We start from the raw sequence: 19,156 nt of genomic DNA, 5'->3' as shown, positions 1-19,156 counted from the left end.
GTAGCCGGGACCGCCACGAACCTGAGAGATAAGTAGCACACATTTATAAACATCTAAAACAGCGTTTCCAAGTCATCAATTTAAAAACTTTGTGGGAGAATCCTTCTGTTTTGTGGGAGAGCTCTCCGTCAACGTGAATCCTGTCACAAATTTATAAGACCTCGTCTAAAGTTCAATTTTTAGAAGTTCGAACATCAATTTCGAAACATTGCCGGGGATGAATACCCGATCTGCATTTCTTCCTTTCAGGTTATCAAAGATAGCCTAAGTCTAAAATTACGTTTTTGCGATCAAAATTTTCGGGGAGAAAACCCTCAAACGCAACGTTCACCCTCATTAAAAATCGTCTAAAATTTCCGAGTTAAAACCACAATTTTAAAAAATTTTCCAGGGAAAGTCCCCGAAATCCATGTTTTCAACTGATGTCGTCAAAGTATGATAGACGAAGGCGTATTTAGGATTTCAATTTCGAATAATTTCCGCGAGTGTGCTCCAGATTCTATCCCTGCCCATTATTATTAAAAAAAGGTTTTTTTTTTTAAATTATTTTTTAGACAGACAAAACTTCTATTTTCACAACGGTTATTTTTAAAAATATTTATTTTTTTTTAAGTCCGATTCTAGAAATAAGGCGCTGTCTTTATGACGTTACAAGTGATGTACTTTGGCGCGCTGCTCCATTGTCGCGCTAAATGTTTACGCTTTACTGTCAATTTTGTTTCCAGATTATGATAATTTGCAGTGTGCGCTAATGGCATCAGTGAATGGCATTTCATTGCTTTTGATGCAATGTGCAAAAGCGTAAAAAATGAATTTCAATCTGGGCACCAATTAAAATTATTGTTAAAAAATATTTTTTTTTTCAAATTATTTAAAAAATGGCTAAAACCCATGTTTTTAAGCATGCTCTTTCAAAAAAAAAATTTAAATTTCAGAAACGACCCCATTACCGAACTATCCCCTTTCATTCATTTATTTTGAGATTAACAGACAAAAAAGTTAAATTGAAATAAATTATTACTGTTTGGTATTGTTTGTACACATAAAAATTGTACGTTTCCCCCGATATGCATTAAACATGAGTAAGAGTAGAAATAATGATGTTGGAAATAGTTAAATTCATTCAAGTTTTCTCAAACATGGATTTATGAATATGGTCGAATTTCGACCACTAGGTGAACCCTAGTAATTATTATTTTGTACTAAATTTGTGTAAAATAACCAAGACGGATAAAAATGTGTCCAACACGACCTTTTACAGTATAAACATGGAACTAACTAGCAAGTTAAACATTAACGTCGAGCCGATAAGCCGGTCCCGTTGTATTTTTAGATTACGTGTTTTCACCACATTTGGGCTTATCTTAAAATTAAATATAATTCTTTGAAAACTAGTTTGAGTGTAACATTATGTTTCGTAAATAATGAATTATCATGAACACATCAGAAAACGTGATTTCTTTGTATGTCTAAAATCCCAATTCGCAATAAACGAGTTCTGTAAATGTTGTCTTACTGCCAGCGTAGTGTCAATGCAAAGAAAACAACATATCATTGTTGCGGTTCCAAAACCCGCTGTCTGCGGTACATTACATTTTCGCTTCACTTTCCTGTAAAAGTACAAAAGGAAGAATAATGCATCAAAGAAGGGTTTATGCCTCGTAAAAATATCGCTAAAAACAAAAAAGTTAAATAAAATAAATAAGTATTAAAAATGTTAATAAAAATATTATTCATTATAAATAATTAATTACTATTTATTATTATTATTATTTATTATTATTAATGTATAATAAATACAGTAGTTAAATAAATATTGAAAAATAAAATAAATAAACATAGGGTTTAGAGATGGGGGAAAGAATATGTAGTGGATTCATAGAAAGATCGAATTTTGACGAATTGGCACGTTTTGAGGTGTGCTGATTTCATTTTGATTGTTTTTTGGTAAAAATGTCAAAATGGAATGTGTCTGTTTTTATGTGCGCGATTGATTTTTTATGACTTTTCTAACGCAAAAACTTCTGCATTAAATCGAACAAAATTTGATACACATATATGTACTTTACCATTATGTGAATTGGTCCCCATTAGTTTTTAACGTACAACTCTTCCAAGTGAGAGGAGTAATCGGACGATTTCTTTGTTATGTGTGACTGCTAAATCTCAGGAAGTAACCAGCGGAGATGGTGCAATCGAACGTTCTTTCTTGGTCATTGCACCGGAAAGCACCCCCCCCCCCCTCTGCTCCAAGCTTTGGGGGGGGGGGGACTGATATTCGTCATCTTTTGAAAGAGTTATACAGCTTAATTAAACTACCAATGTGAAAGAAAAATCACATTAAAATGTTTTTACTTACGATTGCCTCGAGAAAGCCTTTCACACCATTTAATTGTTGGCAAATGACTAGGGAAATCTCAACGATTTACAATTTTTATCTGTTTTTGTCTTTTTTTTGTTAGCAATTAAAATTTTTGTAATTAGTTTAAGCAAGGCTTTTTAAATTATTTTCAATTTTCGCTCTTTGAATCTGTTTTTGCAAATAACATAATTTTGTAGTAGTGATTACATGATAATTATACGTTGGATTAGCGATTCCGAAAGTGTGTTCCGCGGAATCCTTGGGTTCCGCCGAAAGATGAGTAGGGTTCCGCAACATCTGTTGCCAAAAATTCCGCAGTAACTTGAGGAAAAAATAAAAGAAACGAGATCAAAGTTTCAAAATGTCGTGCCACATTGTAACTATTAGTCGTCATTAGCAGTGGCGTACTGAGCCGCTGAGGTGCACCGACGCCCTAAGCAGCTATTATTTTTAGTGATTTTTTTCATGAAAAAATATTTTCCTTTGATTCAATATTTCAACATTGCGCATGCTTGCAAAAAAAAAAAAAAAAAAAGACTGTATTTCCTTCTCATTTTCTTTTTATCACACCTAATAGCGTTTAAGTTTAGCTTTTTTATAATGTCAGATTGTCTTTGTTTGTTCTAATTTCATATGACATCTTTCCCCCTTGCAGATACTTTTTCCCTTTCAGGCGCTGTTATTTTTTTTTTTTTTTTTCATCGGCGCAAAATATCATTACTACTAAAGAAAACTTTATTTTAAATTTAAAACATGATCAAAGGTTCCTAGTAAGGGGAGCAGGGGGACATCTGTACCCTGGCGTAAAACCCCCGGTGCACTAAATTGAAGCTATAAACTTTAAAAAGTAGTTCCTCCAACCTTAAATGAAAAAAGAAAAGAAGTGTATTGTGTCGATTGAAATTTGTGACAGCGACCGTTCGGATACGAGAAATAAAACGCACCCTCCTTTCCCAACATCATTAAAGATAGCCAAAGTTTTCGTTTAAAGGGCTTCAATTCTGAAATGTTTTACGGGATATAGCCCTGAACGCCTCACTTCATTAAGGAAAATTTTTGTATTTTGGACTTGAATTTCGGAAACTTACCGGAGGAGCCCTTCAACTTCAGCAACCCCCAAAAATATAAGGATGCAAAAAACGGAACATTTTCTGTTCAAGAACCAACGAACGCCTTCCACATTATTAAAGATTAACTAATATTTTGTTTTTAAAGTCTCAATTTCAAAACTTGTTCAAGGGAACAGCGCTCCCGGCTGCAGTCAATGAACGTCTAAAATTTCGTTTCCAGGTCGTTAATTTTGAAAACTTTTCCGGAGAGCCTCCTCTTCTACTGCCCACAAGAACCCTCTCACAACTTTACAGAATCTCGTATGAAATTTCATTTTTAGAATTTAGATTTCTAAAAATTGATGGGGAAGTACACATGATCTCCCTCCCTTCCTTCCAGTTGATCAAAAAAGCCAAAAATTACCTTCTTTGGAATTTTATTTCAAATAATTTCCAGGGAGAATCCCGAACCCCAACCCTTTCAATGTCACCCAAGATTCAATTTAATAAATTTAAATCAAGGGAAATTAACAAGTTCATTTCACTCAGAATAGAAATTTAAAAAGATGACTTAGGTACTATTGCGTACTTTCAACTCTTTCGTACATTGACTTCTATTGAATAGCGTACTTAAGACATCAATTTTGGAAAAATTCGTGGAGCGAACCCCATCCCTTTCGCTAACATCATCAAAGATGGCCTACAAAGGTGTTTTGGCGATCTCAACTTCGGTAAAATTTACACGGGTATGCCCCAGTACTCTATCCCTTCCCAACATCATTAAAAAATAATCCCTTTTTTTCCATTTTTAGGACTTCAATTTTTTCAATATTTTCGGAAGAAAACGACCGATCTATATCCTTCCTTGTAAAAACATGAAGAACGTCTGCAGTTACGGTTTTAGGACTTTAATTAGAAAAAATTTCTGGAGGAAAATTTAGGAACTACATATCTCTCACATCATTGAAGCTGTTTAAAATTTTGTTTTTAGTACCTCATTCTCAAGAATATCCCGGAGGTGCGCCTCCGACCGTAGCACTGCGCCGCAATTATTGAAAATTGTCCAAATTTTCATTTTTGATACTGAAATATCGAAAACTTCCGTTGGAAAGTTTCCGAACCCCAACATTTCTAATGTCGTCTACGATGGCTCACTATTGCCTATTTAAGATTTCAATTTTGAAAAATTTCCATGGAGAATCCTATGTATAGTGGAAGTTTTATTCCAACAATGCTGTCTAAGATTTTCCACAACCGTGTTTTAGCATTTGACTTACAGTTCGCAAATATTTCGTTTCCCACTCACGAACAATAATGGGGTTCCGTGAAGTAAATGTCAAGCACCAAGAGTTCCGTGGCCTAAAAAGTTTGGGAACCGCTGCCTTAGATCCAAGAATTCGTAAGGTAGATGGTAGATGATATGCAGAAGAAACTTTCGTGTTGAATACAGCATGCTAGTTGGAAAATGTTTGTCTGTGCGGGGGGGAGGAGGTTGATGTGTCCGTATGTACGTGACCGTTTTTTTTTCGTGGCTACTCTAGCGCAAAAGCTGTTGCAGGAAATCGAACAAAATTTTGCATACATATGTACCAGTATATGCATAATTGTATATGTACACCCATGCATGTGAACATGCACTCCCATGGTTATGTACTCATATGTATACATTAATCATTATTTTTCCGCTAAAATCATTTCAACCCAAAACTCACTTTCTCTGTGGATATTCTTCCATGTCAAGTTTTATGTAACATGTACGACTTAGTGGTGAGTTTTTTTTTTTTTTTCTTCTATTAATATCAGAAATGACTTTTTCGTACTTTTAGAAGTTTTAATAAGGAACGTCATTAAAACAATACACAAATGTACTGAGCACTTTCTATAAGCAGAACCAAGAAAAGAAAAGTCTGTCTGAATAGTTGCTACATATTAATGTTTTTATTTGTATTTACAGATAAACTCCTATATATTTATACGTCTGGCACGACAGGCCTCCCCAAGGCAGCTATTATCCGACACAGCAGGTACAGCCATCCAGTTCATTTCAATATTTAACTACTTGTTTATAATCTCTGCATAGTATAAAATGAAGTCTTCAAAAAGCGTCTGTGTGTTTGAACTCGCAAAACTCAAGAACTACCCGGACGATTTTGCAGAAATTTTCACAGTTTGTTCCTTTAAGTCCTGAGAAGGTTTGCAGACCAGTTCGAAAACAAATCGATTAATAGTTCTTTTTTTATTCCAATTTAGGCCCAATTTTCACATAAATTTCCGAATATGGGGGTGAAAAATTACTCTCAAATAGTAATATTATATATCGTTGGAAAGGGAAGAATTTTCCGCGTTCTACGCAATTTGTTCCAATGCTCTAACTTAATTGCGACTGGAGTTTTTTACGTTTTCAGCTCGATTTTTTTTAGGCTTAGCTGAAATTTAGGCACTACTTTCTTCATTAAATCCATCAATAAAAAGTGAAGGAATTGTCCCACAGTTTTCTTTTCGACAGCATTGGAAAGAGCTGTGTTTTTTACTCCAGATCTAACTCGACCTGTGGCTGAAATTTTAACCCTCTATCTCCATTAGAAAAAAAGTTACAAGGGAATTAAATGAAGTTCAAAAATCTGTTCTCTATTCATGTTTTTAACCATTTTATTTTCGCGTTTCCACGGTAACGCTTTTTGAATCCATTGTTAAATTTCCATCTTTCTCATTTTCAATTCTTCAACTTATTTTATTTTATGTTTCCATAGTTACGCTTTTTAAATACATCTCTTATTTTATTTTAATTTCTTAAAAGTATTTTAATATATGTTGTCATTGTTTGGAGGGGAAATTTTGCATGAGTTTTATTTATTTATTTATTTATTTTTTGGTTTATTTTTATTTAAGTCTGATTGTTCACAATTTTTATTTTCAAAGTAGACCGGGCAAAGCCGGGCAACGCAGCTAGTAAGCAAATATATTAATCTATCCACTTTATATTAGAAAATAAACAGCGCAGATATTTGAGAATATGATAAAACCGTTCAAGCATGTTTCTGGTGCGTCCTAGATACCACTAGGCGGGCGTTGAAAACTCCCGCATATATAACAATAACAGTCCCCTTCTGCCAGATCGTGCCACCGGTAAATAAGTTATAACATATAAGTCAGACTTTTTCATCCGGGGCCCTATTGTTATGTTACCTCTTTGCACCCTTCATATTAGGCTTTGGCTGGCATGTGTGTCATTTGTGAGTCACGTGGTACGGTTTCAGTAATTTCTGTTGTTCATAGTACCTAGAATAGACGTTACTGTTTATAGATACTCAAAAAAAAAAAAAAAAAAAAAAAACTACAATAATGATTGTTTAAGATTTTAACAAGAGTTAACACAATGCTTGGATGCGAAAGCCATTACTTCTCTTAGCATCGTTGTTGCAGATGGGACTTTGCACCGGGTATGTTTTGGAATTGAAGTCCTTGAAACACAACTGTATCTATCTTTTATGGTTGAAAAAATGGGGTTCTGAACTGCATCCTAGAAACTTTTCAAAGTTGAAGTTTCAAAAAAGCAAGTTTAGGCAATCTTTGAAGATATTAAAGAGAAGAGAGGTTTTGAAGCCTTACCCAGGACATTTTGCAAAATATAAGTCGCAAAGACGAGATTGTAGACCACTTAAGGTAGTGTTAGAGTAAAAAATGTGGTTCAAGGACTTTCTTCCGGTATTTTTTCGAAAGAAAAGTTCCAAAAAACGCCATTTTAAACGACCTTCGATGGTGGTTGCGGGAAAGACTTTCGAAATTCCCCTCCCCCGAAATTACTACGAAATTGAAGCTCCAAAAACAAAACTTTAGACCTTTGATGATGGGAAAATTTCGTGAATCCCTCCTGCCTGCCCCCTTTTTGGCTAAATCTAAATAAAAATAAAAATTATGTAGCAGCTTCTACTTTCACACTATGTGTAAATCAGATATACGTAGTAAGATGTAAGTAAAAACATAAACTTTTTTACGAACCTCTTTGAAAAAGTTCTGGATCTGCTCTTGGATTTTATGTCAACAAATTTTTCTTTTCACAATTGCAGTTTAACTATGAGATGATTCCAATCAGGGTTCGAAAATATCATAATATTTTCAAAAATATCGAAATTATCTGATATTTGGATATATATCGAATATTTCGATATATGTCCGATATTTTTAATTAGCACAAACTAAAGTCTTCAAAATAGTAAATGCATCCTCAAATCACTCTTTGTTTTTACTTTCTTCTATATCTAATATATAGAAGAAAGTATTGGATTCGTGCAAATTTTCGAATTTCGAATTTTGACGGATTCGAACGTTTTGAGGTGTGCTGAGTCCATTTCGACTATTTTTGGAAAATGTCTGTGTGTGTGTGTGTGTGTGTGTGTGTGTGTGTGTGTGTGTGTGTGTGTATGTGTGTGTGTATGTGTGTGTGTGTGTATGTGTGTCACGTCTGTGTGTGACCAGTTTTTTGTGACCGCTCTACAGCAAAAACTACCGCATGAAATTGAACGAAATTCAGTACACATATGTGCCCCCATGTGAACTTGTGCCCATTGGTTTTTGGCGTGAATTCCTCCAAGGGGGGTGGAGCAATGGGACGTTTTTTGAGTTACGCGTTCTTGCTATTCCTCAGGAAGTAACTGGCGGAATCAAACAAAATTTGGTCCACATGTTGCCCCTAACAGGAGCAGGTGCTGTTTCAATTTTGGTGTCAATAGCTCAAACGGGGGTTGAGTTATAGAATGTTTTTTGTCGTCAATTGTGACTGCTGTATCTCAAGAAATAACGAACGGAATTAAACAAAAATTTTTTGACAAGTAGCCCTTAGTGGGTATAAGAGCTGATTTTATTTTGGTGTCAACAGCTAAAAAGGGGGTAGCGTAATCACCCGTTCTTTTTTTCCATTGTGAGTGCCCTATCTCAAGAAGTAATGCTACGTTCTGGTTGAAATTTGGAATATATGTGAATCCATACGTAAACAGGCTTTGGTTCAATTTTGACTCCAATCTCTCCAAGAGGTGTTGATTTTTTTTTTGCGAATAAAAATAGTTTTATTAATGCAACAATAAGAAAGATAAATCGTAATAGATTGTCGTCTGCGTATTTCTCGTGATTTTAATTGTATGGAAATGATCGGAAATATTCATAGACTAATAATAAAAGTAGACCGAGCTTTCTCATTCTTGCTGATAAAGAAAATTGGTTCATAGATGTGTCATGTGACTAGTGGAAGGGCTTGGCGAAGACTTTGGCAGCATGGTTGCTAGATGGCAGCATTATCTATAGTTTGGCACTCGACATGTATTTTAAGACCGTGTTTTCATTAAAAAAAACTTCCAGGTGCAGAGATTGAACTGCTTTTCTTTTAGTTATGCATTATTTTGACATTAGTAATAGTTTTTGATCAGTTTTCGGTAACTTTTATTTCATTTGGAGCTGTCAGCGTTGGCGTGAACGAAATGGCGTAAACGTTTTGCGTTAACGCAAAAATGTACTAATCGGTATCTTAAATTGAAACTGTAGGTAAAAATTTTACCGTTTGCTGATTCCTCTTGGTCGCTTGCATCTTTTATTGCTTAGAGAGTTATTGAAATTGACTAAAGAAAATGCACAATACTATCTAAACGAAAAACTCACTATATTAACAAAATATTTACAACTTAGAATAACAAATTTACAAATCGGACTCCATAAAAGATCATTCTTCCATGTTCCATCAATTCTATTTATTTTATTTCGCGCTGGCGTTGATCGTCTGCTACGATTAACGCCCGCTGTTGCTAGGATATCCACCAGTCACATGGTTTGGTTTATGAGCAGCAAAAGGGTTGCCATAGCTCGGTCTACTCTTATTATTAGTCTATGGAAATATTATCTCAATGATTTAAAATTTTTAACTGTTGCCATTTTATGTTTGTTAGCAAATAAAATATTTGTAATTAATTCAAGCAAGGCTTTTAACGTAACTTTCAATTTTCGCTCTTTGCTTTGATTTTGCAATAATTCAGACATTGGGATGGTCGTCAAGTTTTTGCATGTGTAATTTTGTTTTTGTTAGGAATATTGCTTCTTCATCAAGCATGGGGAGGGATCAGAAAAAGGAAAAAATATAGAAGAAAGTTTCATGATAGCCACAACATACTAGTTTTACATTATAATTACAATTTGTAGACTTAAAATTAAGGTTTATTTCATTATTTATATCTGATATTTCGTTTTGCATTCATATCAATTTTAATGGAGTTAATTGAGCATTAGCTGTTTTACTCATTTTTCTTCTGCTAGCTACTTTGAGTTACATGATTCATCAGAAATAAATAATATGCATTAGTCAGTGCACATTCATAAGACATTTTCTTTTTTTCTGAGCAACGTTTAATATTTTATTGGGTGCTTTAAAAAGGAATCAAATTGTTACATTACTAATAATTTTATGAATATACTAACTTTTACCCGCGGCTGCGCTCACGTTGATGTAGTTTTTTTTTTCAATTGATTCAAGTTAATGGTCATTCCAGGCAGAGGTCAAATAGTTACCAAAAAATTGTTTGTCTCTAGTTTCGTTGACATTTCAAATTGCCTGCCCCCTAAATGTATCAAAAGGTATGATTAAAACTGAAAATCGGGGGAAAGGGTGGTAAATGAAATGTCGGCGAAACTTCGAAGACACTCAAAAAAATCACACAAAATAAATCTTGAAAATGTTCAGAAGTTGTAAAGAAGTTAGTTTGGGTAATTATCAAATATTCCAATTCGAGTGAGGTCAACAATTCTTAAATAAAGTCAACCATTTCCCTTATAATCCACATCCCCGTCAAATGGTGTCCAGCGCTACACCTGCTATCTAAATTATTGTATAGCTTCTTACCGTAGAAATCGTCCCAAAAAAGGGCCAACAATCACTACAAATCCTGATTCTAATAATGTCCCTTTAGAGTCAGAACATCAAACCTTTAAAATCCCCACCAGAAGGAAATTAACTGTTTCTAAATAACGTAAACGGTAATGATTAAAATACGAAAAAGTTCAGAGTAAAAATACCATTAAAATCAGAGTAAGCACAACAGTTTTTTTTTTTTTAAGTTCCCATTTAAATGAGGATAATAGTACAAAAAACTTCTCATTTCACAAAGAGAAAAATTCCCAAAAGTCTCTATTAGAATGATCTCTATCAGCGTTTTCTTATAACATTTCCCTCTGATTTTCTCAGTTATGATTATTTCCAAAAATCTTCATCAGTACAGGTCTCATAGGATAAAAAACAAATTAAAAAAAAAAAAAAACAAAAACAAAATAAAAGAGAAAAAGAAAGAAGAAACAATATTCTCCATTGTCGCCATTAAAATAGAGACATTACTTCCCCAAAATCCTAATTAGCATCATTAACCCTTAAAAATACACACACAAAAAAGAAAATGAAAAGTTTCATAAAAGTTTTAAATAATTTGCCAATGCACTAAAGTAGTCGCCTGGTAAAACTGGAGATAAAAAATGGATTTGGTGGATTAATTTACATTTTAATATTAGTTTTAATGTTATTAAGAGTGTTGTTTCACTAATTTGGCGGATTAATTTTAACTTCAATACCTCATAGTACTTAATGATCTTTTTACCAAAATTAATTTGGCGGAATTTTTACATTTTATTGCAACTTTTGTAATGGCTGTAGCTCCAAAATTTTTGAACGCTCGTCTGGAACACGTTATCATAATTCTGCTCATCAAATAAGTTTTTAAAATGTCATTTTATACTTCTTGCAATTAAAAGCAAGGTTAAGATGTAAAATAATAAATCCTAATCCATTATTTATCGCCAAAGGACCACAGTACCATACATTCGGCAGAGACTTGCCAAGTTTATGAAATTGCGTAAAATGTTTGGTTAATCTATATTCATAAGATATGATTTTTAATTCCGAACAGAAGATGTTATAAAGAAAATGTTTTGCATGTATTTGGCCGTTTCTGACCAAAAATAAATCTTTCTTCGACGGTAACTGGGGGGTAGGGGGTAGACTCTATTTCATGACTTTATTTAGTTACCAGATAATTGTACGTAGCAAAAATATCCGGCGTTGCCTGGGTCTGTTATAATTAGGAGAAATAATCTCTACTTTTATTCGTTCTCTGCTGTAACTGAAATAACTCAAAACACATCGCTTTGACGTGATTAAAAAAAGAGCTTCTTCCTTACCCATAAAAATAAAATGGCAATAAGTATGAAGAACAAAATAGTACTCTTTAAGAGATGAAAAAACGATATTTCAGCATATACAAATTTGAGAAATTTCGAAAATATAAAATTAAACTTCACGTTTTTAAAAAAAGATTTATCTTTAATTTAATTATTTTTTAACATAGTCTAAAACTTTTTCTATATTGCTATTGAAGTACAAACTTTTAAAAAGTGTAGCTGCCCGTAATCCTTTACTGCGATTTAAAATGTTACTAAATTTGCGTTAATCGTTTTGGGATACCTTAAATGAGACTCCTCCTCCCTACTTTGTAAAACAGTGTGTTACTAATTTTCATCGAAGAAATAGAGTCGCCAAATAGAGATACTTCTGGTGATTATAAAATGTTGCTACCCGAAATGTTTCTAATAAACAGTAAAAATTTGGCAATTGTTTAAAATTGTGTGCAAAGACAAATTAATGGAAGTTTTTGTGCTGTTTATGGATTCGCTTAATTTAGTTGGCGAATTATTTTACGTGTTAACAAATTTAAAGAAAGAAATATTAAAGAAATGGCGATATTTGGTTACATGGCGAAAACCGAGAAACAGTATTGCGTAGTCTTTAGCTTCAAAAAGAGCTACAGTTGATAAAAATGCCAAATGCCTTAGCTATTGAAATGATTCCACAAAAAAAGTTTGGCTAGATTCCTGCTGATCAATTAAATACTAGGACTCGACCGATGCATCGGCCTGGCCGATGCATCGGCGCCGATGGTTCAACAATTTAGCCATCGGCATCGGCATCGGTGGCCGATGCTAACTTGCGGGAAACATCGGCCCATCGGCCTTAAAAAACATCGAAAAGCCGATGGAATTGGCCGATGTTTTTGAAAAAAAAAAGGAACTTTGCTGTTTTACTTTTTAATACAAAGTAAATGGAGTTGTTGTTTTCATAATGAAATAATAAATAGTTGTTGTTTCAATAATTTTAAATTTCAGTATGAATTTCTATTTTTAGTAATCCCTAGAAGAGAGTTTTTAATATTACATTCAGGTACCAAACAAGTTAATTACTGCGTTGTTTCTTGCAGCAGGATGTACGTATGTATCTGTCATAAGTCATAACTCAAAAATGATAATCTGTAGAAGGTTAAAGTTTCGTATGTGGGGTCTGCGGACGTTCCAGTTGTGCACTTCCCTTTTTGTTTTCGATCGGGTGTTCTGAAAAGCTTGTTTACTCATTTTTTGTGGCTATTAATTACTTATTTCAATGCAAAACTAATATAAGCGTCTCAGACTGATGATCATTTGGTGATATATTGCCGAATTGGAGACTATGGAAACAAATATGAGATGGCGAAACCAATTTTTGTGTCATTTTATTAGATTCCCGTTGAACCGACGGTAATTTTTAATTTTTCGATATTTGTAATATGAATCACAGTAATGCAGACTTTTCTGTATCGCTTCGGCGGAGTTACAAGTTTGGGGCCCGTCGAAATACATTTTGGGAATCACAGAAGTTGTAAAACATTTATTATTCGCATTTTTGTAACTCCTTCGCTGGCCTTATGGTTATGGGGCCTCTCGTGCAACATTTGCTATATTTTAAATCCGCCATTGCACGTCAAAACAAACTCGGGTGCAAGTTTTGAAAGGGTTTTCAGCTCAATGTTTATGATTATTTTGAACTCTATTTTGACGACTATTTTTTGAATTTCCGAGAACACTTGCGTGCCCCTCCTCTCACTCCCTCAATTTCTGAAATTAAACTCTAGTTGTACTTCTGAGTTGTTTAAAACTAACACCATTCATAAAATTGGAGTTTTTTTTTTCAAACTTTATCTATTGTTTAGAAAGAATTTTGGGCATTAATGTAAGAAATTTATTAAAGACGTTTTGAATGGTAACATAATTCGGAAATCAAAGGGACTTATGAATTTTTTTTTTCGGAAGTGCTGAAGTAGATTCAGAAACTCTTCCGAGGCGTTGGTGGTACCTGTTCTGTACTAAAAAATGAGGCAGAAGTTGGGGCCGAAGTGTCATTTACTCCAAAATTAGAGGGTGACCCCCCTAACCCTACCTCGTCGCTTCAAGTATTTCTTAAATATTTAGCGATTATTTATTTTGGTCTAGAAATGTCATTTTGCGTATTTCTCATACTTGTTTCACCTATATTTCGTAAATTGTCATCTTTTTTGCATCATTAATAGCTATTGATTTTTTTTTCTGTTGTAAGTAACTATTTTTATGTATTTATATAAAATCAATGAATAAGTTATTTTCGTTTTTTATAGAAAAGTTTCAAGGATTTTCTATTATGCAATTTTTCAAATTTCAGAAAATTATTGTTAAATTGACAAATTTAATTTGAACTTGTTTGTAAAGCTTCATAAAAGATTAAACAAATTGTTCAATACTATGCGTGCAAACATCAGATCAAGTAGTATATGTATTCAGTTATTAACTTGTTTGTAAATATTGAATTTGTTTATTGTACCTGCGTTTTAAGAACCTTGCTCTTTTCATGGCTATTTTTTTTTTTCAGCAAAATGTATGTCATTGTTATAGCTTTTATGAAAAATGCAAACTTTTCTATTCATAAATTTTAAATAAGTATAAAAATATTCCTATTTTGATTTAATATTGTAATTTATCTGTTACCTTTTTGGTTTAATTTGATGACTAAAAATTTTCTAAGTGCAATCTTTCCACTTTAATTGCGTAATTTGTTGACGGTTTCATAGTTCTATTCTTATTTTTTTTTTTGAATGATTAAACAACGCAATTTCATTTTTTTAAACTATGTTTAGTGTACCTAAATCCATACATTATTACAACATTACTGAAATCTTAGTTAAATGCTCAATTAAAAAAAAATCAATTGGTTATTAAACAGTCTCTTTGTTTTTCTTCCTTCTTTTTTTGGCTATTGTTCTTTCTCTTTCATATTACAGCAGTCAAAAAAGGAGAAGCATAACTACACCCTATACAGATTGTACGTAGTACGATGCAAAAGTTCGGGGACAAGCTGTATAAAATCTTACCCAGAATAGTTCACATTACCGAAGCACATCCACCTTCAAAAGGTCGCCTTGAGGGACTATGTACTTCTCCAGTGTTCATATAACTTTTGGAAACACTCCTGGAAGCCATTTTTCGCTATCCTCTATGATGCAGTTTCATCTTCTCCTGACGGAACAAAACGGCGTCTATGCAAATGTTTTTTTTCCGGGAACAGGTAAAAGTCACACGGAGCTAAGTCCGACGAAACGTTATGTTATTTGTTTGTCATATCAGAGTATTGAACCATTGAACCGTGCATCCTCAACATGAAAGTCGCCTTTTTCCCCTCGATGAAGTTAAAGCAGCAGCGCAAGAGGCCTTACAGGAATTTGCGAAAAATGTCTTCCAGGAGTGCTTTTAAAAGCTATACGAACGTTGGCAGAAGTGCATAATGGTTCAAGGTGACTATTTTGTAGATAGATATGTGCTTCGGTAATGTGAACTATTCAGGGTAAGGTTTTATACAACTTGACCTCGAACTTTTAGATCATACTACGTACGTATGAGTTTTCAATTTACTATTTCACAACGTTTTTGAGTGACGCAAGTTTACGCGCATGAAGACATCACAAGAGAATTTGCGATAATTAACTGAGGAGGCGTTCAAAATGGATATTTGGTTATCTATATATTCTTAGGTACATATGTATGTACAGATGTGCCGAAAAAACTTGTAAAGTATAAATTTGGTGATAGTAAACTAGAAATTTAGGTCGAAATCTGATTTTTTTTTTTTTTTTTTTGATTGCAATTCTTTATTTGTAGAAAGGAAGTAAAGTGAAATGAATCCATGATCCTTTAAATCCCTGACAATCTTATCAATTTATTTCTGTTTGATTTTTTTTTTTTTTTTTTGCCATCGGCCAACGGCATCGGCCATCGGCCATCGGCAATCGGCCATTTGGCGGAAAACAATCGGCCATCGGCCATCGGCCATCCTTGAACAATCGGCCAACAATCGGCATCGGCCCATCGGCCAAAAAATGCCATCGGTCGAGCCCTATTAAATACCCAGTCAACACAAATAAATAAAAAAAAAAAAACATTAATTTCCTCAAAGTTACATCAAAATGGAAAATAATCAACCAAATCCATGTACTATTTGCCAATCTTGTGCAAAAATCTTACTTCAAGATTTGACTTGAGAAAAGCCTTGAAGAGTCACAAAAAGCAAAGATAGTCAACAATACAACATTTGTCGCTATCGACAGGGAGTTGAGATGATACCCTAAATACTATTTTGTGTTGAGGAAAGCCTTCGAACATGGAACTAAAAAGCTCATAACTCGTTTTTTATTCTACTTAGAAATTTGAAACAGGTGCTATCTTCAGCAGAAAAATCAGTGCTTTCGATGGATATATAATGTTAATATGTGCAAGTATTTTTTCATCCTCATATTAGAGAATTTATACGAAAATTGGGTTTTATCGCCCCCTAGGGAGGTTTTGCCCCCCATAACGGGGTGAAAACTATCCTATGTGTTATTCTGATGCATAAACTATATTATTGTAAAGTTTCATACTTAAGTTGATTCCGCCAGTTACTTCCTGAGGAATAGCAAGCACGCGCAACTCGAAAAACGTCCCATTGCTCCCCCCCCCCCCCCCTTGGAGGAATTCGCGCCAATGGGCACAAGTTCACATAAGGGCACATATGTGTACTAAATTTCGTTCGATTTCATGCGGTAGTTTTTGTTGTAGAGCGGCCACAAAAAACTGGTCACACACAGACGTGACACACATACATACACACACACACATACATTCATACACACACACACACATACATACATACACACACACACATATACACACACACACACACACAGACAGACAGACATTTTCCAAAAATGGTCGAAATGGACTCAGCACACCTCAAAACGTTCGAATCCGTCAAAATTCGAAATTCGAAAATTTGCACGAATCCAATACTTTCTTCTATATATTAGATATAGAAGAAAGTAAAAAGGAATATTGTATTACTTCGTTATATTATTGATGTATTATACATCGTAGAAATATAATACATAACATTTTGGTTATTTTTAATAATTAATGAACAATATTATTATTATTAATGTACTTTTTATATTGAAAATACCGTAGTTGAAAAAATAAATATCGAAAATATCAAAATATTATGATATTTTAAAAATAAATATCGGATATATATCGTGATATATATAATGGTATATATCGACTAATGTGTATCGGCGAACCCTGATTCCAGTAAACGAAGGATTAAATAATTCGATTTTCTAAAATAGGAGTGAAAGGATATCATTCTGAGCTCTTTGTCATATAGAAAACGGATTCGAAAATATGCGGTATTAAAGCCAAAAATTATTATTTGGTAAACGTAACAACAGTATTTACCACATAAAGATTGGCATGTTCGACACCAACAATGCTGATTTTAAGTCTGTATATTTAAATTATTATACTCATCAATAAATATACGTTTACAAAATGCTGTAAATATTTGAAAAGTCAACAACAGTAAAAACTATAATAAATACATAGAAAATAAGACCAAATTGTACTTAAAATCTTTTTTTTTTAAGTACGAAAATAGCTTTTAAAATCGTTGTCTTGACGCACCTGGGGCCCTGCCCCTTATCCTCTGGTGTGCTATGTCGATATTTCCCCGGTTGGGGACATGGCATTATTTTGACGCAGAAGATGGTTGCATGGATGTACGAGGGATGTGGCTTCCTCTAATGGTAGTACTATAAAGGTTAGCCAAGGGCTCTTCAAAGTAAATTTTAAAAAGAATTAAAAAAAAAAAATAAGTTTACGATTAGGATAAATAAAAACCTTTGTGCTGAACAGTAAAGTAAGAAAAAACAACGTCAAAAAAGCACAAATTGCCGATTACAGCAGACACGTCATTTCATCCAGAAGCTCATTTCTTTTTGCATTGAAAAAGTCGTTCCCTGTAACGCCGAAACACGTGTCTACTGTAATCGGCAATTTGTGCTTTTTTGACGCTGGTTTTTCTTACTTTAAGTTTTTTTTTTTTTTTTTGCCCCTTCCTACACATTTTAAGTTTATCCTTTTTTTCCCCGTGAGGGATTTCTAGACTATTTGAATGAATAAAAATAATAAAATGAAATAAAGACAATGTTAAAATGTTGTTTAGAAATAAAAATATAGTGAAATAAAAAAAGAAAATTAATTTGAATTCTGAAATTTTTAATCCAAATTATGTTTTTCGCAATCACGAACTGAGACAGGACTCGATTCATTGGAGTTATTGTTTCTAGAAACGGCTCCTGTCCCCCCCCCCCCCAAGCTTGCCTCTCCTCCTGGGCGGTTACGTGTGCATAGTTGTGTGTGTGCGTAGACCTGTGTGTATGCACGTAGGCGTGTGTGAAGTCTTGTGTGTGTGTATGTGTGTGAACGTGCGTGTGTGTAGGACATGGACGCCTCCAACCAGGAGATCGGATAGCTCAAAACCGGAGCAGCCGCGCCGCCAGCAGAGGACGGTGGGCGGTGGTGCTGCAAAGGCTTCTGGTCCAAGTTGAAAAAGGCACGGACACCAAAAACGGTCAAATGAGAACAATAAGCAATCGTGATTGCTCAAAAAAAAGGAGCATGCTCCCAGCCAGAGTGCAGTGCACAAAATCCTTAAAAAAAAAAAAAAAAAAAAAAAAAAAACACCTACGAAGATGGCGTTTAAAATCATTGGTCTAACTACAATTTTTCTGGCCGGCATAGCGCATTACGTATTGCAGACTGATGATATTACTGATGTGAGGAAGAGCAAGGTATATCTTCTTTAGAGTACGGATACTTCTTTAGAACAGAGGCAAAACACAATAAAGTATTCATATATATCCTGTTTGTAGCCTATATTGAACAAGATTGTTTGGTGTTCCCGCCGCTCCTACCATTAGGGATTTGCATATTCGTCTGTGATCATTTTGTTTGTTTGTGTATGCTGCTCATTTCGGCGTGAGATGGCCAAACCGCGAAGCAATTTTAAAAACGTGTATTTAATTTACGCCTCCCCCAAAGAAAACGAGCTGATGTGTGTGTGCATCACATGACTTCCTTTTACTCCTAGTTTATTCTCTAAATATCACCAACAGTGGCCAAATTAAAACAAATTTAAAAAAAAAAAATCGCCGAATTTGTCGCCAAGTTGGTGACCAAAAGACTGGTGATATATTGCCAAGTGTCGACCAAATGATAACACCACTTGAGTTTACATCGAAATTAACAATAATTTTCTCCCCAAAAGAGACAAAAGACCCCTTTAGAAACACCCGAATGCAACCAAAAAGGGAGGTGCACAACTAGACCCCACTAGAAGTCTACGTATAAAGTTTCAACTTTCTAGGACTTACCGTTCTTGAGCTAAGCGACATACATACGTATATCCGCACATACATACAGTGGCTCCCAAAAGTGTTCGTACACTTTGAAATTTTTAGTAAAACCAAAATAACTCAAAACTGAATTCGAATATCAAGTCAAATATTTTTTC

General features: G+C 34.1%; 1 protein-coding gene across 1 annotated transcript in view; it reads left to right on the top strand.

Annotated features, from left to right (window-relative positions):
* The window catches only part of LOC129232632 (long-chain fatty acid transport protein 4-like), a 53,472-nt gene extending 45,978 nt beyond the window's left edge, over positions 1-7,494 (top strand). The window contains exons 6-7 of the mRNA XM_054866764.1: positions 5,366-5,435; positions 7,479-7,494. Coding sequence (XP_054722739.1) covers positions 5,366-5,435; positions 7,479-7,494 — 86 coding nt within the window. The remainder of the gene's footprint in view (positions 1-5,365; positions 5,436-7,478) is intronic.
* The last annotated feature ends 11,662 nt before the right edge of the window (positions 7,495-19,156 follow it).

This window comes from Uloborus diversus, unplaced genomic scaffold (genome assembly GCF_026930045.1).
Source record: "Uloborus diversus isolate 005 unplaced genomic scaffold, Udiv.v.3.1 scaffold_13, whole genome shotgun sequence".
Taxonomy (NCBI): domain Eukaryota; kingdom Metazoa; phylum Arthropoda; class Arachnida; order Araneae; family Uloboridae; genus Uloborus; species Uloborus diversus.
The sequence above is the reverse complement of the archived record's forward strand: the minus strand, read 5'-3'. Positions and strand labels throughout refer to the sequence as shown.